General features: G+C 41.2%; 1 protein-coding gene across 5 annotated transcripts in view; it reads left to right on the plus strand.

Moving 5' to 3' along the window:
- MTMR1 (myotubularin related protein 1) overlaps positions 1-27,816 on the plus strand; it is a 64,451-nt gene that overhangs the window by 19,050 nt on the left and 17,585 nt on the right. For 4 of the 5 annotated variants that reach the window (XM_050964741.1, XM_050964743.1, XM_050964742.1 and 1 more), the window contains 11 exons: positions 904-998; positions 1,239-1,346; positions 1,764-1,865; positions 8,341-8,424; positions 9,117-9,266; positions 10,313-10,501; positions 11,317-11,502; positions 14,760-14,966; positions 16,001-16,093; positions 23,909-24,022; positions 26,694-26,870. In XM_050964741.1, the coding sequence (XP_050820698.1) occupies positions 904-998; positions 1,239-1,346; positions 1,764-1,865; positions 8,341-8,424; positions 9,117-9,266; positions 10,313-10,501; positions 11,317-11,502; positions 14,760-14,966; positions 16,001-16,093; positions 23,909-24,022; positions 26,694-26,870 (1,505 nt within the window). The remainder of the gene's footprint in view (positions 1-903; positions 999-1,238; positions 1,347-1,763; positions 1,866-8,340; positions 8,425-9,116; positions 9,267-10,312; positions 10,502-11,316; positions 11,503-14,759; positions 14,967-16,000; positions 16,094-23,908; positions 24,023-26,693; positions 26,871-27,816) is intronic. The other variant, XM_050964746.1, reaches the window with a different exon arrangement.

Here is a 27,816-nt window from a genome sequence, read left to right on the forward strand (position 1 = left end):
CTGATCTTGGGGTGTTTTGTTTGATACAAGTAGGACAGGTATGTGAAACCAGGTTACCAAATGGTCACTGTTTGTTCTTCTGAAATGTAGAAATTATCTTTTAAAAGGTATGCAAAACCCAGATTTGGACATAATCTTTGCTCAGACATATTACTTGAGCAGCTCACTTGAGTTTTAGTTTCAAGATAACTGTTGCTTGCCACATGAGTCTTCCCATCTGACTAATGTAAGGTGCGGCAAGAGCAGAGAATGCTCTTCACTGTTGTAATTATCAGAAAAAGGGAGGTAAATATGGGGCAGCCTGGTATTTCTATAGTATGAAGACTTTGGGGCTCCTCAAATTCTGATTTGAAGTAGATGAAATGTGGACAGAACTCCCATATGGATGGTTACAGGACAAATAGCTACTATTCCAAGCCACTCTGGTTTTCTTAAATATAGGACACAACAAACCGGCAACTTTGGAGAAAGACAAAAGGCTGTTTCTCTTGTTACGTAAAATATCTGTATGCCATTTCATGGACTCCCCACAGAAACATTCTGTATAGTATAGCTCCATTCTGTATCGTAAGGAGCAATGCTTGATGTCACATTACCATTCTCTTAGGCTGGCTTATAGTGGGGATTTAGCACATATTGCCTAGAACCGAAGAATATGATCATTCTCTTTGTAAAGTACCTTTTTTAAAAATGCAGCGGAGTTTTTCTTTCAAATCAAAATTGAGAGTAGCAGGTCAGTTATAGTGGCTTTGAAATAATTTCATATAGAGGTCTCAAAGATCTCTAGTGAGTTGGAACTGTAGGAGGTTTCTTGTATAACATTTTTATTTTTCTATAAAGAGTTTCTTATACCACAAATATCTACAATAATAAAATGGAACTTTTATTTGTGTCTTTTTCCAGCTAAAGATGTTATGTATATCTGTCCATTTATGGGAGCAGTCAGTGGTACACTGACAGTGACGGACTTCAAAATGTATTTCAAAAATGTGGAGAGGGTGAGACTTTAAGATCTATTTGCATATTTCTTCCAGCTAGAAGCTCTTCTTTGCTGAAGTAGATTTTCAGAAGGTGACAAACTTAGTTTAAATTAAATGTCAAGTTCCACTGCAATCAATTCAAAAGGAACTATAAAAAACTAGTAGAACACACAATTTGACATGAATTGTACCAGATTACATATACTTCCCACTGCAATTAAAAATGTTTTCATCTTTTTTTTTTAATCTAAATTTCAGGATCCACATTTTGTTCTTGATGTTCCCCTTGGAGTAATAAGTAGAGTTGAAAAGATTGGAGTGCAGAGCCATGGAGACAACTCCTGTGGTATAGAAATTGTTTGCAAGGTACAGAATGAATTCCTAGGAAATATAGTGGATGCCTATCTATTACTGTTTAATTGCATTAATTTAATTTTTGTCTTGAGGGGAACCTGCAACCACAACACCTTGTGCTGTTGTCTTATCTGATCCCCTAAGCATGCTGGGTTTGGTTGGAATTTGGATGGGAAACTTACAAGAAATATTTCACCCCATTGGTGAATTCTAGGGCATAATGCCTACTTCAGTAGCATATTGAGACCTTCCTGATGCTCCCAATAGTCTCATTTTAGAACAGAATTTTTTTAATTACTATGAGGGTTAGAAAATATGATTTGTCTTAATGTCAGTAGCCAGTGCTTGGTTTCAGTCAGCTTTGTAACTGCTTCTATTTTTTTTTTTAATTTATCAAAGTGTGAGAGAGTTTGACTTATTTTCTGACAGGATATGAGAAACTTGAGGCTTGCCTATAAACAGGAAGAACAGAGCAGACTGGAAATATTTGAAAACCTCGTAACGCAAGCATTTCCTCTTTCTAATGGGCTGGTAAGTACTAAAATGAGGAGAGGTCTGCCTGCCTCTGTCTTCTTTTTGGAAGTGTAGAGAAATAAGAAAATACTGCATAACAAGTATATTAAATTGTTGATTCTAGATATCACGGAACATTCAGATTACTCGGGCGTGACTTCTTTATTTCAATAATTTACAGAACTGAGAGCCAGGTGCTGCTAATGAAAACAATGACTTTATTGGTTGCAGGGTAAGGCCCTCCATTTTGTATGGAAGAAGGCACCTTTTTTTTGCACATACATAGCCCTGACATTGTTAGTTGTGCCTGTTAGTGCTTGTGGAGGTCAGAGTTTGTTGACGTTTATAAGCGTTTGTCTGTGACAGATATTTGGGGAATTTCAGAATGAAGGATAAAGGAGTTAGGTGCCTCAGACCAGTTTGGGGACCACTATGATGTACAAAACTCCCACTGAACCCTGTAGTTGCCTAATCTCAGGCCTGGTCCACACTACGCAGTTAAACCGATTTTAACAGCGTTAAATCGATTTAACGCTGTACCCGTCCACACTACAATGCACTTTATGTTGATTTAAAGGCTCTTTAAATCGATTTCTATACTCCTCCCCAACGAGAGGAGTAACGCTAAAATCAATATTAACATATCGGTTTAGGGTTAGTGTGGTTGCAAATCGAAGTTTTTGGCCTCCGGGCGGTATTCCACAGTGCACCACTGACCACTCTGGACAGGTGTCTGAACTTTGATGCACTGGCCAGGTATACAGGAAAAGCCCCGCGAACTTTTGAATTGCATTTCCTGTTTGGCCAGCGTGGAGCTCTCATCAGCACAGGTGACCACGCAGAGCTCATCAGCACAGGTAACAATGCAGTCTCCTGAGAATAGAAAAAGAGCACCAGCATGGACTGCATGAGAGGTACTGGATCTTATCGCTATATGGGGAGGGGATTCAGTGCTAACAGAACTCCGTTCCAAAAGACGAAATGAAAAAATATTTGAAAAAATTTCCAAGGCTATGATGGGAAAAGGCCACACCAGGGACTCAGTGCAGTGCAGAGTGAAAGTTAAGGAGCTCAGACAAGCATACCAGAAAACCAAAGCAGCAAACGGAAGATCCGGGTCAGGGCCAAAAACATGCCGCTTCTACGCTGAGCTGCATGCAATTTTAGAGGGCTGCGCCACCACTACCCCCCCCTTGTCCGTGGATTCCGAGGTGGGGGTTATAATCTCAACCATGGCTGAGGATTCAGCGGAGGGGGAAGATGAGGAGGAGAATGAGGAAGAGGAGGACGACCTTGCTGCGAGCACACAGCACTCCGTTAGCCCCAAAAGCCAGGAGCTTTTTGTGACCCAGACGGAATTACCCTCCCAACCCTCCCAAGCCACTAGCCCAGACAGTGAAGCCATGGAAGCGACCTCTGGTGAGTGTACCTTTGTAAATATAAAACATGGTTTAAAAGCAAGCGTTTTTTAATGATTGATTTGCCATGAGGGCTTGGGATGCATTCACAGCCAGTAAAGTTACTGCAAAAGTTTGTTAACATGTCTGGGGATGGAGTGGAAATCCTCCAGGGACATCTCCATGAAGCACTCCTGGAGGGACTCCAAAAGCCTTTGCAGAAGGCTTCTGGGCAAGGCAGCCTTGTTCCGTCCACCATGGTAGGACACTTTACTACGCCATGCATGTAGCAAGTAATCGGGTATCATTGCATGACAAAGCATAGCTGCCTATGGTCCCGGTGATTGCTGGCATTCAAGAAACATCCGTTCTTTATCTCGCTCTGTTATCCTCAGCAGAGTGATATCGTTCATGGTAACCTGGATGAAATTAAGGAATTTAATTAAGGGGACAGAGATGGCCATTTTCCTACTGGGCTGTTGCTTAAAAGAGAGCCTTCCTTGCATGTAGCAAAGCGGGGGGGAGGGGTGGGGTAATGGCACTGAGCTTTTTAGCGTTTGGCCAGCAGGAATCTTCCCAGCTACCAGCCACGTGGTGGGGGAGGGGAGAAAGGGGGGTGATTAGCCGTGATCTTCCATGATACCAGCCATGCGGTGGGTGGAGGGGTAAAGCAATCCTAGAGAATTGGATTGGGGAGGGGAGGGGTTGGGTTGGCGTCTGCTGCTGCTTGTTAACAGGAAAGAAGCATCAGAGGGCACTGTGTATATGAAGGCTGGAGAAGCTGTGGCTTACCATGACCGCATGCAAGCTGAATTGTGATGCCCGGACCTGCGTCTGTGAGATCTGTAACACCAGAGCCACAGGCACTCAATATTAAAAGTTTCCAAATGCGACCTTGTAGTGAAATCACATGTGCTATGTAAGGTGAATAGTGTTGTTCACTGTGAAATGTATCTTTTTAAATCCTTCTCTCCCTATTTTCCCTCCCTCATGCAGCTGCACATTTTTCAAGCCTCCCTACTCCATCCCGAAGGCTAGCTCAGATAAGGCGGAGGAAGAAGAGGACGCGAGATGAAATGTTCTCTGAAATCATGGAAGTAACCCGCAATGAAAGAGCTCATCTGAAGAATGTGGTAGCAAAGTACAGGAAAGATGCCAGTGAATGTGAGGATAGGAGAGACGCTCGAGATGAGAGGTGGCGGCAGGAAGATCAGAGGTGTAGGCAGGAAGATCAGCGGTGGCGGGATGCAGCGCTGGAGCTGCTGCGTGATCAAACTGACATCCTCCGACATCTGGTGGATCTTCAGGAAGAGCAGCGGGGTCACAGAGTGCCACTGCAGCCCATGTTTAACCACCCTCAGTACTCACCATGTTCCATATCTTCCTCACCCAGACATGTAAGAACGCGTGGGGGAAGGCTTTGTGCACCCGCCCACTCCACCCCTGTGGACAGTCCAACCAAAAGGCTGTCATTACATTGAAATGTGCTTAATGGTCTTTTCCTTCCCTCCTATCCTCCTCCCAAACCACACCCGGGATACCTTGTTAATTCTCTTCCTCTTTTTATAATTACATGACTTTTAATAAAGAATACATGCTTTTTAAACGATAGTGATTTTATTTCCTTAAGCAAGCTGTAATCGAAGGGGGAGGGTGAGTTGCTTACAGGGAAGGAGTCAATAAAGGGGAGGAGGTTCATGAAGGGGAAACAAACACAGCAATCACACCGTACCCTGGCCCATGATGAAACTTGTTTTCAAGGCTTCTCTGATGTGCACTGCTTCCTGGTGAGCTCTTCTAATCACCCTGGTGTCTGGCTGCGCATAATCAGCGGCCAGGTGATTTGCCTCAGCCTCCCACCCCGCTTAAAGGTCTCCCCTTTACTTTCACAGAGATTGTGGAGCACACAGCAAGCAGCAATAACAAAGGGGACATTGGTTTGGCTGAGGTCTGAGCGAGTGAGTAATGTGCGCCAGCGAGCCTTTAAACGGCCAAATGCACATTCTACCACCATCCTGCACTTGCTCAGCCTGTAGTTGAACAGCTCCTGACCACTGTCCAGGCTGCCTGTGTATGGCTTCAGGAGCCATGGCATCAAGGGGCAGGCTGGGTCACCCAGGATAACGACAGGCATTTCAACATCCCCAACTGTTATTTTCTGGTCCAGGAAGTAAGTCCCTTGCTGCAGCCGTTTAAACAGAGTAGTGCTTCTGAAGACGCGAGCATCATGAACCCCTCCTGGCCATCGCACGTGGATGTTGGTGAAACGTCCCTTGTGATCCACCAGTGCTTGCAGCACGATTGAAAAGTACCCCTTGCGGTTTATGTACTGGGTGCCCTAGTGCTCTGGTGCCAAGATAGGGATATGGGTTCCATCTGTCGCCCCCCCCACAGTTAGGGAGTCCCATTGCAGCAAAGCCATCCACTATGACCTGCACGTTTCCCAGAGTCACAACCTTTCGTAGCAGCAGCTTAATGATTGCTTTGGCTACTTGCATCACAGCAGCCCCCACAGTAGATTTTCCCACTCCAAATTGATTCCCGACTGACCGGTAGCTGTCTGGCATTGCAAGCTTCCAGAGGGCTATTGCCACTCGCTTCTCCACTGTGAGGGCTGCTCTCATCTTGGTATTACGGCGTTTCAGAGCAGGGGAAAGCAAGTCACAAAGTTCAAAGAAAGTGCTCTTACGCATGCGAAAGTTTCGCAGCCACTGCAAATCGTCCCACACCTGCAAAACTATGTGGTCCCACCAGTCTGTGCTTGTTTCCCGGGCCCAAAATCGGCGTTCAATGGGTAGAACCTCCCCCATTACCAGTTGGAGCTCCAAAGGGCAGGGGCCCGCGGTTAGGGAGAAATCAGTGTCCATGTCCTCATCACTCTCGTCGCCGCGCTGCCGTAGCTGCCGCCTCCTCTCCTGCCTTTGCAGTTCATGGTTCACCATAGACTGCACGAGAATGCGCGAGTTGTTTACAGCGTCCACGATGGCGCTATTGATCTGAGCAGGGTCCATGCTTGCTGTGCTATGGCGTTTGCTCAGTTCACCCAGGAAAAAAGGCGCGAAATGGTTGTCTGCTGCTTTCAGGAAGGGAGGGGTGAGGCTGTACCCAGAACCACCCGCGACAATGATTTTTGCCCCATCAGGCACTGGGATCTCAACCCAGAATTCCAAGGGGCAGGGGAGACTGCGGGAACTATGCGATAGCTACGGAATAGCTACCCACAGTGCAACGCTCCGGAAATCGATGCTAGCCTCGGACCATGGACGCACACCGCCGAATTAATGTGCCTAGTGTGACCGCGTGCAATCGACTTTATAATAAACCGGTTTTATAAAACAGATATGTTAATTCGAAATTATCCTGTAGTGTAGACATAGCCTCACTCAGTCCCTAAGCACCTTGGTTTCTGCTTGTGGGCATGCACACTGCTGCCTCCCTCTGGACAGCTGGTGGCTTATCTCTTGCCTGAACCTCAGACATTTACAAACTGGTTGTTCAGCCACCTAGGTCTTGTGTGAGATCTGAACCAGTAGGTACCCTCTGAGCATATCTACCTGATTGGGCTCTTTAGGTGAGTTCAGACAAAACAACTAGGGGATGGGGAGTTATGGGAACTCCCTCATAACTTTTAGCCTAGTGATTACCTGGGATGTGGGAGAGATGCAGTTCAAGTCCCCACTCTGTCTGAATGGGAAAAGGGATTTGAACAGAGATCTGCCACCTTCTCAGGGCAGTGCTCTAACCATTGAGCTATGGATTGTTCTCAGTCTCCTGTTTAACTCTGGATAAATAATCATTTCAGCCAGAGAAAGAGAGTGTGTACGAGATGAGTGACTCCCTAGCTGGGTGGGAGATCCAAGACCCAGTCCTACTGCTTTAGTGACTTTTCAATTATTTATCCAGAGTGGAACAGCTTCAACAGGAGAGACTGAAGGAGCCCCACATCAGAATATCCCATAGCCCAATTGTCCCTATCCTCCCACCCCCAGGGCTTCTTGCAAACTTTGAAGAGAATTCCTGGCTGTGACTTGCTAGCAGAGCTAAGTGCTTCCCTACTGTCTGGACTTAGGCGCGTATCACTGTGAGAGGGACACACAACCTCTGCTTGGCATCTCCCATTGGATAGCTTAGGTAGCTACTTGCCTACTGGGCTGGCTTTTGTGAATTGCATCCTAAAAGTACATTTACACAGCAGTGAAAAAACAACCCATGCACAAGTTTCAGAGCCTGGTACAATTGATTTGGGCTGTAGGGATAAAAATGTCAATGTAGACACTCGGGCTGGAGCCCAGGCTCTGAAGCCCACTCCCCTCGCAGGGTTTTGGAATCTGGGCTCCAGGCCAAGCCTGAATGTTGACACTGCAACTTTTATCCCCACAGCCCAAGCCCCATGAGCCCAAGTCAGCAGACGCGGGCCAGCCATGCTCATGTTCTGGGTCTTTTATTGCAGACGTGTTTTCAGGAGCATCTCTCTCCTCATTCATTGTATAGGGAGCCTAGGTACCTAACTCAGGCTTTATGAATTGCAGCAATTTTCTAGGGGCCTAAAAGTTTGGCGCTGTGATGCTCAGTGTCACAATGCTTAACTCCTCTTGTGCATCCAGGCCAAAGTGCTTTCCTGAATACCCTATCCAGATAATTCAACAATAGCTAGGCACAAGTTGCCTTGTTAGCTTTAGCTGTACAATTTCAGTAGCACATTAGCATTCAATAGCGTACAATTTCAGTATCATCCAATGGGTAGGGTACTGGTCTGAGGGTAATGGGGCTTGAATAATATTCCTGGCCTTACTGCTGACAAATGTAACCATGGGCTAGTTGTTTTACATGTCTGTTTCCTTTGCTATCTGAATTGGCAAGAGACACAGTGTCCTTGGGGATGGAACTGTCTCTTCTTTTGTGAAGGCCACTCTTGACTGGGGTCTCTAGGCACTACTGTAAATCAAATGTTGGATACAAGATTTTGTCTTCTGGAAGCTACTTGAATCAGCTTTTCTGGCTTTCGTTTCCAGAGCTCACCATGTTTACAGGAATTCTAGTTTACTAAATGGCTAAATACTACATAGTAATTTGTGGTTTTACGTTGTTGCTTTCAGCCACTTTTTGCATTCAGCTATAAAGAAAAATTTCCTGTTAATGGCTGGAAAGTTTATGATCCAGTGGCAGAATATAAGCGGCAGGTAGGTTATACAAGTAATCACCTTTTTATTTTATTTTGATAGTCTTCTGAACCTAATTTACCTTTTTTTAGAAATGTTCACAGACAGTTTGCAAACCTGAGTACCTAAACTTACTCTTTTAAATCTATATTTAGACATCTAAATGCAAGTCACTTGATTTTCAGTAGTGTTAGGCCCCCACAAATCCCATTGAAATCAGTTGGGATTATAGGTGCTCAATACTGGAGGAAGTCTCTTTGTGTTTACATAGGGACCTAAATTCATATTTGGAGACTTAATTTTAAGCATCAGTTCTGAAAAAGTAGTCTTCTCATTTAAAAACAAATATGAACAGCAGTTACACAGAGGAATAATTTTAGTTTGGTCTCCTTAATCCAGCAGTTTCGTGGTGTAAAATAATTTCTTTCTATTTCATTATAGGCCCATTTTTTACTTTCGTGCAAACCCATTCAAATGACTGTTGCTTTTTAAATTATCTATAGGCTTTGGGGCTTCATACTACCCCATATCTTTAACCAAAATATTGAGAAATACTTCTGCTCACATAACCTTTGAAACACTGGGCAGAACAATGTGGGTATTTTTTTTTAAAAAACGTAATGGATCATTCTTTTTTGGAGTCACTATACAACACACACATGTAAAGTTCTAACTTTTTTAAAATATTGGATAAATGTTTTGCCTCTGCACAGGGTTTGCCCAATGAGAGTTGGAAAATATCCAAAATTAACAGCACTTATGAACTTTGTGATACATATCCTACTGTCTTCGTTGTGCCAACCAGCGTGAAGGATGATGACCTCTCAAAAGTGGCAGCATTTAGAGCAAAAGGCAGAATTCCGGTAAGTGAGGCTTCTAGAATTCATTATGAATTCTCTCTGTATTTGTACTGTAGCTTCCTGAAGAAGAAGAAATGTATTTGTAATGCATCTTATAAGAGATGATCTGAAATGCCTTTAGAGTTTTTAAAGGCTTCTGAGACAGCTATCTTGCTCCCTTCTTCAAGAGAGAGAGTATAAAATGTATAGAAATACAGTTACTGGTTTTGGAGCTGGAGGAAATTTTTTAAAAATTAATGAAGATAGTTATTGCAGGGTTAGTGTAATTTCCAAGTGGCTTACTGCTCTGTAATGAACTTTAGTTCAAAGATAGCGTCCGACACTAGTGGGGAACTGAAGTGCTCCCCCTTGCACCCATGGCGAATGAGGTTTGAGGGTGAGGTGGAATGTGTGCTGTATCACTCTGACACCACGTCGTGGGCTTCCTGAGAATGGCAATGTGTTCTGAGTAGAGATTATCCTGCTCAGATGCTCATATAGAGGGTGGTAAATGCAGCCATATTATGCACGGGGAAGGTAAACTTAGAGAAGAAATGACAACCCCAGGAGGGAGAAAGAAAGAGAGGAATTTTAACATGATGTCCATAAGATATGAGTCATCTTGCAGTAGTTCCTGCCTGGGGCAGGAAGGAACGAGATACGTTCATGCTTCACTGCATAGACCTCCATATGGAAGTAGCTTCCCGTTGTCCCACCAGAAAACCCTCTTACTTTCTTTAGGCTTAAATACAGTATATTGAAAGTAAAATTTAAGGCTATTTCTGAATGCTATGGAGAATAAAGTCATAGTTGTTTAGAACTACTTCACATTTCAACCTAACTAAATTTGGAAACAGTGATGCCATGTCTTTTAGGGCATGGTATTAATCTGCCACTTTCTCATCATCTCACTTTTGAATATATGGGGTATGAATTATTCTAACTGAAATTTACATTCTCTCTCCAACTGGGAAGTTGTACCATGAGTTATTATGACTGACCAATTGCTCTAAGGAATGTTAATTTGATGCTGGTGCACTATCCCGAAACTAACTTTTTTTTACACGCAGGTGTTATCTTGGATTCACCCCGAGAGCCAGGCAACTATAACGCGCTGCAGCCAGCCACTGGTAGGCCCGAATGACAAACGTTGCAAAGAAGATGAAAAATACTTACAAACAATAATGGATGCCAATGCTCAGTCGCACAAGCTTATCATCTTTGATGCCAGACAAAACAGTGTGGCTGATACAAACAAGGTAGGTTGTCATTGTTAAAACGGAGATCACTTTGCCCATGTACTGAGAAATAAACGTTATTCTTATATTTTCCATAAAAGTTCACTTCTCGTAATAAGGTAATACATGTGTAAGCACTTTGATAGTGTCAAAGCATTCTATCAGTGTTAACTGATGCTTGCAAGAGCTCTGTGAATTATTGCTATCTCCAGTTTAAAGTTGTGTGGAGACTGAGGCAGAGAGATTGACTTGATTGTAGTCACAAGTGTTGTCAGAGCCAAGATTTGGACTTATCGGTTCCTAGCTTCTTGTCCTGTACTGTAAGAAAATCCCTCTGTTGAGATAGTAACTTATTGAAGACGTACTGCAATGGCCTGGACATGGACCAATTGAGTTTGTTACAGTTTGAGTCAGTTTTGTAACTAGAAGAAAGCTGTAGGAAGTAGAGATGTGCTGGTAATGATTGTGGTGGGAGGAGTAGGAAAAAGCCTACATGGAATCCCCAGATCTATTTCTTATGTGTATGGCACCAATTACTGAAGTAACTGTGCACTGAAATAGTGTACTTACAAATAAATAGGGGTAGGAGTAGGAACGCATTAGTCCAAATTAACCTTAACCAGGCGCTTCAGAGGGAATGAACAGAACAGGCAGTCATCAAGTGATCCATCCCCTATCGTCCACTTCCAGCTTCTGGGAGTAGTTAAACCTCAGTTTTTATTTTTCTTAAAATGTTTTTTCATTTGTTCTAAAATAACTGCCTCTAAAACTCTGTAGAAAGCAAAAATACCCCTCAGGACCTTATCAGAAACTCCCTCTAAAATTTTAAATGACAGGCAAAAGGTGGAGGATATGAAAGTGAAAGTGCCTACCCAAATGCTGAGCTGGTCTTTCTGGAAATACATAACATACATGTGATGAGAGAATCATTGCGGAAGCTGAAAGAAATAGTTTATCCTGCGATTGATGAGGCCCGGTGGTTGTCCAATGTGGATTCAACACACTGGTTGGAATACATAAGGGTAAGAGACTACAGATGTTAAAGACATTGCATGCTTTTTGCTTTTTAAAGCAATGTATTTGCTTGAATTTCAATGAACCGCTCTAGAAATCCTTTCTCTGTGTTTATCGTGTCTTTGGTCAGGATAATCCTGAAAAGTAACCCTTTTTACAAGTTTTATTTAGAACACAATATTTCAGATTAGATAGAATATAAATTTATGCCATATTATGTATTGTGTATTTCATACTGTAGGTATTAGGAAGTAATCAGTTAAATCCTGATAGTGTAGGATCACATTCGGTTCTGGGCAGCACTTAGTTTTCTTAAGTGTGTGAATGTTGGCCAGGATGCCAGGATTATCCTGGCTTTTTGGAACGCTGCCATGGGAAATTCAAATTCAACTTGGACAACTTACCAGAGGGACCTCGTTTTTAAACACAGCAGCCCTTCTCATCCTTCTATGCCATTAATTAAGCATTTGTGGACATGCATATTTCAGTGGGCCTGACTTCAATGGAAGATGGATTGGTCCCTGTTACCGTGTGGATTACAGTCTCCTTTTATTATTTAACACTGTATTAAAATAAGTCAGTCTATATCATGTTTAATTTTACTAAGTGTTTTATTAACCTCAAAGAAGCTTTAGAATGGATTTCTCTACTATTTTCCCTTCTTTTTGGTGGTAAACATTGATGGAATGGAATTTAATGTGGAATTTTCCTTATACAACTTCAAATCAAATGTGACTTATGCAAAGCATCTTTGGGTTGTGAACAAAATTAATCATATAATCTTAGCACTGGTAATTCAGCCTAACTGCTACAGAGAAGCCAGCAGAGGGAGCAAAAATGTAAAATAAATATTTGCTATTTTGGGAAGAACTTAACTTTCTTATTTAGTTTAAAATCTTCCATTCCTATCAAACTATTAAATATTCACTATCCCAAAGCCTTTTTCCATCCAAATTGATCAATTTGGTGCTTAAGTTTGACTGTCCATTTAAAAAAAGAACTTTCTGTGGACTAGATAATCCCATCTCACTCCCATTAACGGCAGTGGGAGCTCTCTGCTTGAATAAGATGACAGGATTGGACCCTGAAATCTCGATTTCATAGTTAAGTTTAGATTAGTACCCTGAGAATTTTCAGACTGAAGAAGATGGTAGCAGTTGACATATGTTTAGCTCTATTTAAAAAAAATTCTGTCTGAATACAGCCTGTGGATGATGATCACAATTTTTCAACTTATTTGGTGCTGACTCAGACTGCAGCTCTCAAACTGCAGCGTAATTGTAAGAGACTTTGGTTATGTCTACACTTGAAATGCTACAGTGGCACAGCTGCAGCAGTTCAGTGTAGACACTAAGAGCTCATCTGTACATATAGTAGTGAAGCTGTATCAGTGCTGCTGTGCCGCTGTAGCCCTTTAGTGAAGATGCTACTATGCTGATAGGAGAGGTGGTAGCTATGTCAACAGGAAAGGCTCCCCCTTCAACATAGTGTTGTCTACACCGTGAGTTCGGTCGGTATAGCTTCCTTGCTCTGGGGTGTGGATTTTTCACACCCTTGAGTGATGTAGCTATACCAATGTAAGTTTGTATTGGCCTCATTATAGCAAGCAAAGGGGTTCTCCCATCTCTGTAGTTAATCCACCTTCCTGAGAGACAGTAGCTAGGTCAGTGGAAGAATTCTTCAGTCGACCTAGCACTCTCTACACTGGGGGTTAGATCGGCACAACTCTCTCTCTTAGGGATGTGGTTTTTTCATACCCCTGAGAGACCTAGCTATGCCAATGTAAGTTTTCAATGTAGACTAGCCCTTTGTGGTTTTCAGCTACCACAGTGATAGGTAAGTTAAAAATACTGAAAGAGAAGTTAACATGAAAAGTATTTTATGGAAAAAATAATTTTTAGTTTCTTTAAATTTTTTACCAATAAACCATTTGTCCAAAGTGGAACAAAATGCCCCACCTCATTCCACAAGGGGTTGCTAAACTAATATCTAGCTTTTGTTCCTTCTCCCAGTTTCTATTCACTGCCTGCATCTACTCTTTCCCCAGCTGTGTTTTCTGCAGTAATGCTTGCCTGACATGAGTACCATTCTCAGTGATCTTTCTAGGACATAGAGTGCTGCTATACTTGTGTCACATGAATTGTCTTTTTTCCATTCCTTTTCAAAGATTCAACAACATAATATTTTTGTAATATTTATAATTTTTCAGTGCAGTAACGCATTGGCTGTGACTTAATAAACATGTGAGAGTTGTATGACTAACCAGCTCAAATTGCAAGCCCTTTAATTTACTAACACAAGCTTTAACATTGATCTGTAGTAATTGCATCCTTGCGTACTTCAGTTTACCCATAAAAGAACAAAATCTATGTAGCTTTGTATCAGAAGCCTGAATGGCTTTCAAGACTGTGTCCTGTGCATGCACAGTTGCTCCAGTGGATGCAGGCTTTCCAGCTCTGGAACTGTCTTTGCATGACTTGGAAGAGAAAGATGTCAAATGTCTCATTAGATGGCCTTTACTGGTGTCAGAGTTGGCTTTGCTGATGTCCGAATCCAAAGTCTGGAGCCCTTCCAATGGCTCTGCTTCTTGATGTTTCTCACATAGTTGTCAGTGCTTTCAGGAATCACGTGGTGAACACAAATATGTGCCGGAGAGAATACTCCAAGTTAAACAATTGAAGAGCCGCCAAACATGACTGAGGAAATCCATAGAAGGACTTTCATTGGAAAAAAAATAAGTGTAATGCTCACATGAGTTGCTACCGTCTTGTGCCACTCTGACTTCTGAACCAAGTTATTACTAGTAGAAATAAAGACCTATTCCCTATATGAACATCATGTGTACTCCGTGCACCAACAAATCAGGGCAAATGATCAGCAAGCAGCACATCCCTTTTCTTGTCTGAGCTGCCCAGTAACCTTGCTATAGGTTTGATTAGCTTCACTCCGCCTTGTACTTACTGGTTGAAAACTGAATGCTGAGGAAGAAAGATTATAATAGTTTGCGGGATAACTGAATTTATTAAAAGGATTGATCTTATTCTGTAGTCTTGAGTAATGTTTCTACTGAATAATATAAAGTATATCTAAATGTTTTCTTTATGAACAGATTTTCAGGAGATTCTAATGTTAATTTAGAGTATATTTGGACACATAATCGGGTTTGAATTCTAATTTTAAAATATAACATTCTAGGACTGAATGGAATAACAAGTCTTTACTACAAAGTGACATTTTAACATACTGCTTTCTTGTTTTTTAAAAGATGCTTCTTGCTGGAGCCGTAAGAATTGCTGATAAAATTGAATCTGGTAAAACATCAGTTGTTGTACACTGCAGTGACGGCTGGGATCGTACAGCCCAGCTCACCTCTTTAGCCATGCTCATGTTGGACAGCTATTACAGGACTATCAAAGGATTTGAAGCTCTTATAGAAAAAGAGTGGATAAGTTTTGGACATAGGTTTGCAATGGTAAGTTGAAAGAATTATTAATAAAAAAATTATCTCCTTCAAATCTCTCTCTTTTTTTTTTTTTTTTTTTTTGGTCAGGTGGCTTGTCCCTGTGTTTTGCAGCATTTAGAATAATGTTCCGGCAGTATGTGAAGAAAGAGAAATATAATTGAGTGAGTGTTCTGTTGATGTGAGAATGCTGTGTGTGAAATATTAATACACAATTGTCTAATATAAAGTTTACAAGAGGGACAGAGTTTTAAGCAAGTAGCACAAGACAAATATCGAGACTTTTCTGGAGGAGGGGAGGATTGCAGAGCATGGTGAAAACTTACATGAACAGATCTTGCTTGGGGAAAATGAAAATGAGAAAGCTATGGCTATCATGTAGGTAAAAATCACAGAAGTCATCATCCCACTTCACAGCCACAGTGTTTAAAGAAAGATAAAAAAATAGCTTGAGCTGGAATATTAAAAGATTGTGGTGCTGTATGTGGCCTTCTGAACTGGAGCTGTAGCAGTAGTGGCATTTGGTTATGGCGAGTGGGTATGGAATAGTCATAGTTTCCACACAGTCCTAGTAACTACCTTTCAGTTAAAGTTAGTTGATTCAGCATCATAATACGCCAGATTTCCTAAATCCATTCCCCCGTGGAAATGAAGTAGAGGATATATCTCCTGCAGTTCTGAACTATTTATTCTTTCCTCTTATGCAGGAAGAAGCAGATGTCCTTATGCTGAGTCTTTGAATCAACAAGTGCATTTGGGGGTTTAGTGGGATGTCCACTTTAAAAATAAGTTTAATGTCGCTCAGACCATTGGAAAATGGGTGGATTTTGTGGACTGGGTGCTCTTTCTATTCTGCCAGACTATAGGACTATATTTGTGAATCAATTCTGGTGGGGGGTTTTAGTTATAGGAAGGGTGGAGTTTAGCTTGAAGAAAGGTGTGCTGATCACAATCCTTTAAGAACCTGCCTAAGATATTTGCAGAACTTGCGTTATTGGTTGCTGCTTTAAATGGACTTGACTGAAATGAAAGCGTCTGTTTTTCAGCGAGTAGGCCATGGAGACGATGACCATGCTGATGCAGACAGGTCTCCCATTTTCCTACAGTTCCTTGATTGTGTTTGGCAAATGACGAAGCAGGTAAGAAAATTTAATAGGCTGTTCATGGGCTGTTCAGCCTTTTTATTGAAATGCTGATCCAGACAAGTGGCCATATTTTCCTTAAATGTGCATAATCTTAAATGTTGGTTAAAGAATTTTAACTGTGGGTAGTCTACTGCATACACTATAGGAAGAACAAACCCATTATTTCATGCACCGTTAGTACTACTTTTTCATCTAGAAGAGATGTGAGATGGGCTAGTGTAGAAATACTGATGTGAAGCCAATGGCCAGGCATTTTTTTGTGTTCTGAATAGACTGTTTAATGTGCATTTCTGCAGACTGAAGCACTGAGTTATCTCAAAGCATTTTAAATTGAAAAATGAGTAAGATTAATGGCTCTTGCTTTTTTGAACCCATCCTGCTTAAAGTTTAGTTTTCCCAGTGGTTAGAAACAGATGTGACTAGACCACCGTGTATTATGTGAGGTCTTGCAAGCTGAGCATTCAGTTTGCTAGTAAGCAGAGATGCAATTCTGTGAATTGTGGTTAAAGTGAAAACTAATATAGAGTCAAATGGCTTTTTACCTAGCTGTCTTTAACCTGACTGAAATAAGCAGTGATGGCAAATTCAAAAGTTAGATTTTCTTTAAATAAATAAATATGCACAGTGGCCTACCCTGACAGTTCAGTGAAAGTAGGTTTTCTTCTAGAATCTTTCTTTCTCAGAATTCTTTGATTAAATGAGTGAGAAGTAAGAGGGCAAAGTACCTTTGTTTCTGTTTCAGCAGTGCAGTCAGTGTATGTTCACAGGAGATTATCTGTATTTTAAAAATGGCACAAATACAATCTGATTGTGGATCAGAGAGGACCTACTTTTCTAATTGTCTCAAAAACATGCTTGCATACTTAAAATGTGTGTAATAATATTTCCTAATTTACATATACTCCAATATTTACCTGCTGAAATATGCTTTCCTCCTTCCACCACTAGCTTTACATCACAACTGGGAGAAGATCCTTTTTGAAGGGGGTAGTACTTATAATATCAAAATGTTACGGTCCTCACAAAATGTTACAGGTGCATTATCTTGAAGGCCCATCACAGGCCTAGTTTTCCTCTTACTTACACTTCCGCGGGAAATAAACTTCATTATAGATTAGAATTTCTTGTAGGATCTTCCATTCTTCTATACTACTGAGTTTGACTGGAGCTGCTAAATCAAGTTGTCCAAACTAAGGCCTTGCTTCCAAGTAAATGTAAAATGTTTGACCCCTGAAGCATAGTAGACATCTGCCTCTCTTTCCTCCTGTAATAATACTCAACAAAGAAACTGTTCCTGCAGGACCACCTTCTGCAACATATGATGGAGGGTGTAGCAGGAGAATAAGGTGGAATAAAGAGCTTTCTATCACAGGAGCCCTCCTCCCCATCCCTTGTCCCCCAAATGCTCCATTCCAATCCTGCTTATCTTTTTGAAAAGGCTTCTTGTAAATTCATTGATGTCAAAGTTTCATAAAATATTTTAAGACTTCCTGCTAGAGAATTTCCCACTCTTTGTATACACGTATATTTTGGTATTTATATTGTGATAGACCCAGGCCAGTTGGGTACAGCAGAATAGCAGAAGGCAGATATACTGGCCACTGGATTAAGAGTGTTCTGTTCCCTGACTGACCAGAGCAGGGGCTGCTCCAGGCTAATGAGAACACCTGACTCTAATTAACCTGCAAAGAGTCAAGTGAGGCTATTAAGTTAATATGAACACCTGACTCTAATTAAGGCCCTGCTGATACTATAAAAAGGGCTCACTCCAGTCAGGCAGGGGAGAGCCAGGGAGCCAGAGGAGAAGAAGTGCGACTGAAGGGCTAGTTAATGAAGACACCCCCAAACCATCGTTTAGGGAGCCCAAAGGTAAGGGTGAAGAAGGGAGAAGCAGGAGAGCTGTGGGGAAATGGCCCAGGGAAATGTAGCAACTCTGGCATAGAAAGGTTGGCTACCAACAGCTGCTACCATTAGGGTCCCTGGGCCGGAACCCGGAGTAGAAGGTGTGCCTGGGTTCCCCCCAACCCACCGCTACAGGAACATCTCCTGGGAGGGGAAGTCAGGCCTCTGTCAGGACAGGAAGCTAAACTGTTCTGAAATAAACTCCCAGGGACAACAGAGACTGTGGGAGTTCTCTCACCAACCTCCTTGCAGGCCTCTGATGAAAAGGGCTCAGTAGACTGTGACCCTGGCCCTCGAGAGAGAAGGGCTACGTGGAGAGCCACAGTGAGCCACTGAGGCTGGCATAGTCCGCCTAGAAGCGCAGGACTCACGAGAGCAAGGTCAAAGCTCTGCCACAATATGCTATTGCAGTATGGTTGGAAATACATTTAAAACTTTGTCTCTGCTCTGAGGAAAGCCAAGAGCAAGTACCCAGCAGAAAAAAACTCAGTTCTAAACATCTGGAAGGAACAAAAATCCTTCAGAGAGACAGTTAATTTAGAACAAACTTCTCTCTTTTTGTGATCTCCCTTGCTGTCTTCTGTTTTTTGCTATAAACTGTTTAGTTCTCCTCTAGTAAAAAGACTGTGCAACAGTTTTCAAATTTACATCTATGCAAAATCTGAATCCAGACTGAATTCTGAAGTTCTTGAACAGCCACGGCACTGAAAAAATAAGGTTAGAACAGGCAAAAATGAACATAAAATGGTCTTATTCCCATATTTTTCCATTCTAGCAGACTGCAGCACATGTACATTTTTGAAACATGCACTTTTGGTGAGATGAGAGAATTCCTAATTTTCCAATAAGATATTAATTCCTGAGTAGCTCCAGAATCTTACCAATGAACCTCAATCCTTAGCAGCTATACATTTTTCTGTTTTCTCCTAGCCTTGATGACACACACATAGAGTAATGTAGAACTTGAGATAAATGATGCTGGCTCTTAATAAAGGACATATGCAATAAGTGAGGGGTTCTCAACCTTTTTCTTTCCGAGGCCCCCCCCCCCCCACAACATGCTATAAAAACTCCACGGCCTGCCTGTGCTACAAAAACTGTTTTTCTGCATACAAAAGCCAGGGCCAGTGCTAGGCTGTAGCAAGCAGGGCAGTTGCCCGGGGCCTGATGTCACAGGAGTGTCCGCACTACAGAGGACCCTGCAAAACTCAGTTGCTCAGGCTTTGGCTTCAGTCCCAAGTGGCAAGGAGGTGAGGCTTCAGCCTCTATGGGTCAGTGGAGCTCCTGGACTCCAGCCCCCACGGGGCTCGAGGGCTTTAGCCCTGGGTCCTAGCAAGTCTGACACCATCCCTGCTTGGCGGAACCCCTGAAACCAATTCACAGCCCCCAGTTAAGAACTGCTGCTTTAAGTGATTCTAATAATCATGACTGACACAAACTTTAAATCGTAAAGTCCTCCTGTAATCTGTAGTAGTCAGGGCTGGCTCCAGGCACCAGTGTAGGAAGCAGGTGCTTGGGGCGGCCAATTCAAAGGGGCAGCACTCCGTCCAGTATCGGGGCAGTACATCTGTGTCTTCGGCAGCAAGTCCCTCATTCCCTCTCTTCCTCTTTGAGCTGCCGCCGAATTGCCACTGAAGAGGAAGAGAAGGAGGACCCGCCGCTGAACTGCCACCGAAGAGGAAGAGAGGGAGGACCTGCTGCCGAACTGCCGCCGAAGAAGCCGCGTGATTTAGCTTGCGCCAAAGTGCCACAGCTCGTCTTTTTTTTGCCACTTGGGGTGGCAGAAAAGCTGGAGCTGGCCCTGGTAGTAGTTCAAGGGAGATGAAACAACTAATACTATGAAGTAGCCTATAAATCTGCTTGGAATCACTGCAGTTCCAGTAATATTATGCCAAGTCTAATATTCAGCAGCCCAAATATAAGCAAAATACATTCAAGTGGGTGTGAAGATAATGTTACCCTTATGTGGTAACAACCAGGACTTGTCTCTAGCCAGAGATGCACTTTTCATTAATCTTAACAATGTACTCTCTTGGGATGTACAGTGCTCAAGCAGATTGTCTCAATCCACTTCCAGGAGAGTGAGACCTAAATCAGTGTTCCAGCTTAAAATATTACTGCAGTGCAGGGCAGGCCTATTAATCACAACATTTAACAGCAAGCTGCTTTTGTGGGCTTCAGAATCAACTCCGATTCAGCATCATCAGTCACCTTAAATTGAGAATTGTTCTTTAGCTTTCTTCACATAGCTCACTTACTGAAATAAATAATGAAGTCCAACAGCACCAGATGACAGATTCTAATGGACTGGATATTTTCCCAGAATTAGTGGATTGGTGGGAAATGAAATTTTCACTTGGGGAATTTTTCCATCTGAATCCTCAAGCAGACACTAATGAGCTTGGAAATTGAGAGGAAAGAATTTGTAGGTCAGTGATTTTTCAGCAACAGTAATAGAAGCTTTACAGTCTAGGTACATCAGCTTTCCAACAGAGATGGGGTTCTATCCAGAGATGGGGTTTCAATAGTACTATCACTTTATAAATAGTCACAGTGCCATCACTGGCATATGGAATTTTGAATATGCTTCACTGGATTGTCCTAGCTGCCATGTCAGTATTCATCTGATTAGTATGGACCCATCACGGCTTAGAACCCTTATGTGACAGGGCTCATTAAATGCTTTCAGTTAAAGAGTATCCCTTCAGGGGACGCTTTGTCTTGAAAGCTGTTTCTAATATTTCACTTTGAACCTTTGCATGCTATCTTTATTCATCTGTGTCTTGCTGCTGCTATGGGAAAGTGGAGACTGAGTTCAAGGAACATGTGGATTTTATTCATACCTCAGTTTTTCCAGACCAGTTTACTTGAACTTTTTTAAGTTTATATCAATACTTTTTACACAACACAGCCCTATCACTAACATGGTTAAATGGAGCTAGGATCTTAATTCCATTTGTTTAAAGGCAAAGCATGTCTTAAAATCCAGGGACTTCTGTTATTTATAAACCTAAATGATCCATGTCATCCAACTCCTCACTTTCAAAATAAAAAAAAATTCCTTTATAAATCATCGATAAGGCTGAGAGTGTCTCTTTGGATCATTTGGTTAATGCCCAGTCACAATTGCTGGGTCAGTCCTCTGAGCTAAATCCATAAGTGAGTAACACACTTCGTAATTGAACTAACTCTTGAGTCACCCGGTGCAGAGGTGTTAAATCATAGGATCATAGTAATGTAGAGCTGGAAGGGACCTCAAGAGGCCATCAAGTCCAGCCCCATGCACTGGGGCAGGATAAGGAAACCGAGACCTCCCTGACAGGTGTCTGTCCAACCTGCTCTTAAAACCTGCAATGATGATGATTCCACAGCCTCTCTTGGAAGCTGATTCCAAAGCTTAATTACCTTTCTAGTTAGAAAGCTTTTCCTAATATCTAATCTAAATCATAGGACCCTGGACTTCAGAAAAGCATACTTAGACTCCCTTAGGGAACTGATGGGCAGGATGCACTGGGAGGCTAATATGAGGGGGCAAGGAGTCCAGGAGAGCTGGCTGTATTTTAAAGCCTTATTGAGGGCATTTACTACTCCCTGATCTAAGTCACTAATAAAAATACTGAATAGTACGAAACCCAGGGCTGACCCTGCGATACCCCACTAGATTTGTCCTTCCTGTTTGATACTGAACCATTGACAATTACTCTTTGAGTATGGTCTTTCGATCAGTTTTGCACCCACCTTCTGGTAATTTAATCTGGGCCCCGTTTCCCTGGTTTACTTAAGAGAATATTGAGGGACTCTGTTGAAAGCCTTACTAAAATCAAGATATATCACCTCTACTGCTTCCCCCGATCCACTAGGCCACCAACCCTGTCGAAGAAGCAAATTAGGTTAGTATGGCATGATTTGTTCTTGACAAATCTATTTTGGCTATTCCTTATAACCCTATTATTCTCTAAATGCTTACAAACTGATTGTTTAATAATTTGTTCCAATATCTTTCGGGGTACCAATGTTAGGCTGACTGGTCTATAATTACCCAGGTCCCCGTTCTCCTTTTTAAAGATAGGTACTACATTTGCCCTCTTTAGTCCTTTGGGAACTCATCCATCCTTAATAAATTCTTGAAGGTATTTGCTAACGGTTCCAAGATTGGTTCGGTTAGTTCGTTAGGTACTTTAGGATGAATTCCATCAGGCCCTGCTGACCTGAATATATCTAACTTATCTAAATATTCTTTAACTTGCCCTATTTTGGTTTGTGTTCCTTCACCCTAGTTGTTAATATTAATTGTGTTGAGTATCTGGTCACCACCTTAGTAGTAAAGACTGAAGCAAAATGGGCATTAAACACTCAGTCTTCTTGATTTTATTGGCATTCCTTCCCTGCTAAGTAGAGGACCTACACTTCTTTTTGTCTTTCTCCTGCTCCTAATGTACTTATAGAACTACTACTTATTGCCTTTGAGAGCCCTTGCTAGGTGTAACTCATGTTGTGCCCTAGCCTTTCTGATTTTGTCCCTACATGCTCATGCTGCTCTTTTATACTCCTTAGCAATTTGTCCAGGTTTCCACTTTTTGTAGGATTCCTTTTTGATTTTCAGGTCATTTCAGAGCTCCTGACGGAGCCATATTTTGGCCTCTTGCTATTCTTCCTGTCTTTTCTTTGTATCGGGATAGTTTATAGTTGTGCCTTTAAAATGTTTGTCTTTGAAACAAAAAGAAAAAGCAACTTTGAATGTTGCTTGCTCCATGTCTTAAATACTCACGTCAGCGTCCTGCACAATATGAATCTAGAAAGCTACCATTTGAGACTCTGCAATGACTTCTCATTATTGACGTGCTGCTTTTTTCATAGAAGAATACTCCACTCTTTTAAAATTGTTTCTTCTCTTGTTTAAAAAGTATTTTCCTTTCTCTATAACTATTTGAGCCCCTCTCCATACTATCTAGGGACAGAATTACTTTGTCCTATGGACGGGGCAGATGTGGACAGTCACAGAATACTTAATCTGATTATTGAGAGACTCCTCTCTCATTTGAATGAGCACCAGCCTTTATAGTTTTATTTATTAATTCTTTCAATTTGTAGGGCTCCTAAAATTGCCGGTGTCTTGGATTTTTACTTGATAATTGTTAAACTTTTTGTAATTTTACTATATATATATGGTTGTAGGTACTTTAAACCAACTAGTTAGTTATGAAGAAAGTATGTAATGGTGAGTATTGGCATAATATTTCTTTCATTCCAGATGTGAGGGATTTGCATTTTAATATGAAAAGGAAGATGGATTAGAGGATTATTCTACATAGTGGATAATAAACTCAAGGGGAGAGTTAGGGGACAATGTAAACTGGGTGGAATGAGAAGGAAGTGTTTTTAAATACATATTTACTATTAAACACATTGTACATGCAATAATCTTCACTATTCAATTTATTGTACATTAGTTTAGTAAATAAAGCTCTTAAATGCCAAAAGTGGGTTTTTTTTAAGATGACATTCTATAACAAAGCCAGTAACTTGATGCAATGTTTGCAGGACACTGCCAGTCAGGGCTTCTCGGTCCTGTTGCTAGGTGTCACTGCTAGCGTTAGCAGATCACTCCATATTTCTGTTTCAATTTACCTGTTAGAAGAATGGATGTAATACTTGCTTACTTAGGAATATTAGTAAAGTGTCATTAGATTTGCAGTGAAAAGCACTATACAAGTACAGTAGAGATTATCAAAATTGCTTATCATTTCTAAAATTTGTCAATAGTTGTAAAATCCACTTTTTCCAAAAAATCCTCCTTTTCTTGTGAATTTCTTGGTTGTTACCTTATTTATAAGGCTGCTTCTCCTTACTGTGGATAATAAAAGTTTAAAATAACTTTAATACATAAAAATCTATATTTTTTTTAAGTTTCCTGCAGCCTTTGAATTCAATGAACTGTTTCTGATCACCATTTTGGATCACCTTTATAGTTGTCTTTTTGGGACTTTTTTATACAACTGTGAACAAGAGCGATTGAAAGAGGTAAGTTCTACAGTTACTTCTGTTTGACATGTTGATTTCATTCAGAGGTGCTTAGAGTGTGAAACAGAAGAACATTTGAGCCTGTGTTTTAGTGGAATTTATTGTCATCTAAGCCTCTAGAGCTGGCCTGGAAATGAATTTAATGTTATAGCTATATGAGAAGTATGTTCCAAACATCCCCATAACCAGATGAAGGGCCACAATATTGTTGAATTAAAACATTTTTCTAATTATGTTAGGCTCAGGGGCGGCTCCAGGCCCCAGCACATCAAGCGTGTGCTTGGGGCGGCAAGCTGCGGGGGGCGCTCTACCCGCACCGCGAGGGCGGCAGGCAGGCTGCCTTCAGCGGCTTGCCTGCAGAGGGTCCGCTGGTCCCGCGGCTTCGGAGGCACGCCTGTGGGAGGTCCACTGAAGCCGCAGGACCAGTGGACCCTCCGTGCTTGGGGTCAAAATGCCTAGAGCCGCTCTACACCTTCCACCCCTACACCTTCCACCTCATTGTAGATCATGAACTGCCGTTCCAGATGATGTCCCAGCCTGCGCACAAACCTCTAAAACACTTCTCTACGGATAGCCAAGAGAATTTTGGTAAGGAATTCCATGATTGATGTGGCATTACCAGTACACTGCAGACTGGGGCATCATTTGAAGCAGGATTTGATTACTGATGATGGAACATGAGGCTGAAGGATGGGAGAGAACTTAAAATATTTTAGTGTTCGTGAAGTTAGCACTAGCACTCTGAAGTACTTTGTACCTTCTACAGCGTGCTTCGTCCAGTCTCAGAGTATTATTACTATACTATACAGGATTCTCTGCTGCTTATGCTTAAAATGTACATTTGTGGTTGCCCTTCTCCTCTCCATCACACTTCATGCTTTCAGTAAAATAATTAACCGTCCCTTAGTGTTTTTGTTTAGCTTTGGTATTTTTCAGGCTTGGCTGACTTATACAGTACAACAAATTGCATGCGTACACCAGTTTAGCTTGGTATTTTTCAGGCTTGGCTGACTTATACAGTACAACAAATTGCATGCGTACACCAGTTTAGCTTGGTATTTTTCTGGCCTGGCTGGCTTATCTAGTACAACAAATGGCATGCGTACACCACAAGATGGAGCTAAATAATACACTCTCATAAGTACAGTACGTGATCCCCAGACAACTTTCTTTCACAAATGGATAATTGGATGCAGCTCCCTTTTAAAAAAAAAAGAAAAGAAAAGAGCAATTTAACACACAGCTGTAGTAGAAACAGATGCTTTATAGTACTGAAGGAGTATAAAATTGCAAGATAAACTGATAAGGTTTCAGAATCTGAATTCTTGATTTTATGGTTTTATTGTGAGTTTTTTTTATTATATAGTTTTTTAAAAGTGCAGATAAAGCTACAACTGGACACTTAATTAGAAGTGGAATATTTAGATGGCTGTAAGCAGACAATGGAAAAAATAGATGACACTCATTTTCCTCAAATACGGTTCTGGTTATTCCAAAGGATGCATTCTCTTCACGGATTTCTAGCTAATTTAATTTTGTCACATTTTGGGTTGGCCAGTGTGTTGTTATGGATATGGCCAGCTATGGTTACTACTGCAGGGTTATAAGCAGTGTAACACTAATCTGCTCAAAAAGCAAAATAGCCCCCAAATATACTGGAATCTCTATTATGCTCCTGAACTGTTTTGTGGGAAAATGACAATCTTGCAACTATGTTTAAGTCTTACAGCTGTTCAGTGACAGTGGATATTGGGAATGTTCTGGGTGCTTCCTGTATTGTAGAAAATAAAGTTGCCACTAGCTTCCCTGCCCAGTTAGTGCAGTAACTGGTCTGGCTTCTTGGAAGAAATTTCCCCCAAAGATAACAGAAGGAAATGGTATTTCTGGGCTGCTAAATCTCAGCAAATTAAATTAATGTGTCTTTAAATAAATATTGTATATCAAGTAGTTCTTGGAGCAAAAGAACATTACTATGCTAAAATGTAAAGATTTTGAATGACATGCATTATAACGGGTTGGCAGCCTTTCAGAAGTGGTGTGCTGAGTCGTCATTTATTCACTCTAATTTAAGGTTTCGCGTGCCAGTCATACATTTTAACGGTTTTAGAAGGTCTCTTTCTATAAGTCTATAATATATAACTACACTATTGTTGTATGTAAAGTAAATAAGGTTTTAAAAATGTTTAAGAAGCTTCATTTAAAATTAAATTAAAATGCAGAGCCCCCCCTGGACTGGTGGCCAGGACCCAGGCAGTGTGAGTGCCACTGAAAATCGGCTCACATGCCGCCCTCGGCACACATGCCATAGGTTGCCTACCCCTGCACTGGAACCTCAGAGTTACGAACTTACCAGTCAACCAGACACCTCATTTAGAACCAGAAGTACACAAGCAGACAGCAGCGGGGGAGGGGGGAGAAGCACATATAGTACAGTTACAATGTTCAACATAAACTACTAAAAAATGAACGGAAAGCAGCATTTTTCTTCTGCGTAGCAAAGTTTCAAAACTTTATTAAGTCAATGTTTGGTTGTAAACTTTTGAAAAAATAATCATAACATTTTATTCAGGATTATGAACATTTCAGAGTTACGAACAACCTCCATTCCCAAGGTGTTTGTAACTCTGAGGTTCTACTGTATACTAAAATACCATTCTTTTTATTTATTCAGGAGATAAATACAAAGACTGTATCTTTATGGTCCTACATTAACAGTCAACTAGATGAATTTACTAATCCTTTCTATGTAAACTATGAGAACCACGTCCTGTATCCTGTTGCCAGTCTGAACCATTTGGAACTGTGGGTAAATTACTACGTCAGATGGAATCCAAGAATGAGGCCACAGGTATGGGTTTTTTCAGTTACCTACTTGTGCCTTGCAGTGAAAAGTGAACTGAGCAAACAGACTTTGAAACATTTTAATTAATTAATTAAAGTTTTTAATTTTGAATGTTCTCCTGTCTGAATGGTAGAGTGCTCTAAAACATGAGGTGATGACGTTATAAAACCTTACTGTCTCCCGGTTTTCATCAAAATCATAAGTGTACTGTGTACTATGGAAGAGGAGAGTTGCAGTATTCTTTTACTGAAGTTTACTGATTCTTCTGTTGCTCCTGGCCTGTTTTCCATGGCATGACAAATATCTTAGTGTTCCACTTTACTTGTTATGATGATGCTCAGAAGCTTATTGCAATAAAATACGCACACACAAAACTTTGGGTTATGGTTTCCAGTATAATCTTCAAAGTCCAAACACGTGCAACAGCTTCTCATGCTGATAAATACAATGGACTGTGTAATCACAATTTACCAAGTTCACCTTTTCTATATTTGATCAGTCTAGTTTCAGATCCTGTTAGCCTGTCAGTAGAAAAGATCATCCCCATTTTTATTTAATGGACCTTCTGTCTTCTTCAGAGATAAAAAAAATAAAATGTGAAGTCCTTGGGGGATCACTGAAGACATTAAAAGAATGGACCTTTCCAACTACTGATATGTTGGTTTTGTTTAATGACTCTTCATATGATTCTTTCTTTTGTCCTGTTTTATGCTAGAATAAGGGAAAATAAAGTATTTAACATTAACAGGGAGCCCACTGAAGGGTAGTGTAAGGGCAACTTCATAAGTTCCTTTATCAAACTGCAAAAAAAAACTTCTTTAAGCACGAAATGTTTGTAGTGTTTTGGAAGTCCACTGAAAAGAGAAATGATCCACTACCTGGGTGTAACTGAGGATTAAGGCCAGCCCTTTAGCATCTGTAAGAAGAGGTGTTTGAACCTATACATTAATTT

This window comes from Gopherus flavomarginatus, chromosome 8 (assembly GCF_025201925.1).
Source record: "Gopherus flavomarginatus isolate rGopFla2 chromosome 8, rGopFla2.mat.asm, whole genome shotgun sequence".
Taxonomy (NCBI): domain Eukaryota; kingdom Metazoa; phylum Chordata; order Testudines; family Testudinidae; genus Gopherus; species Gopherus flavomarginatus.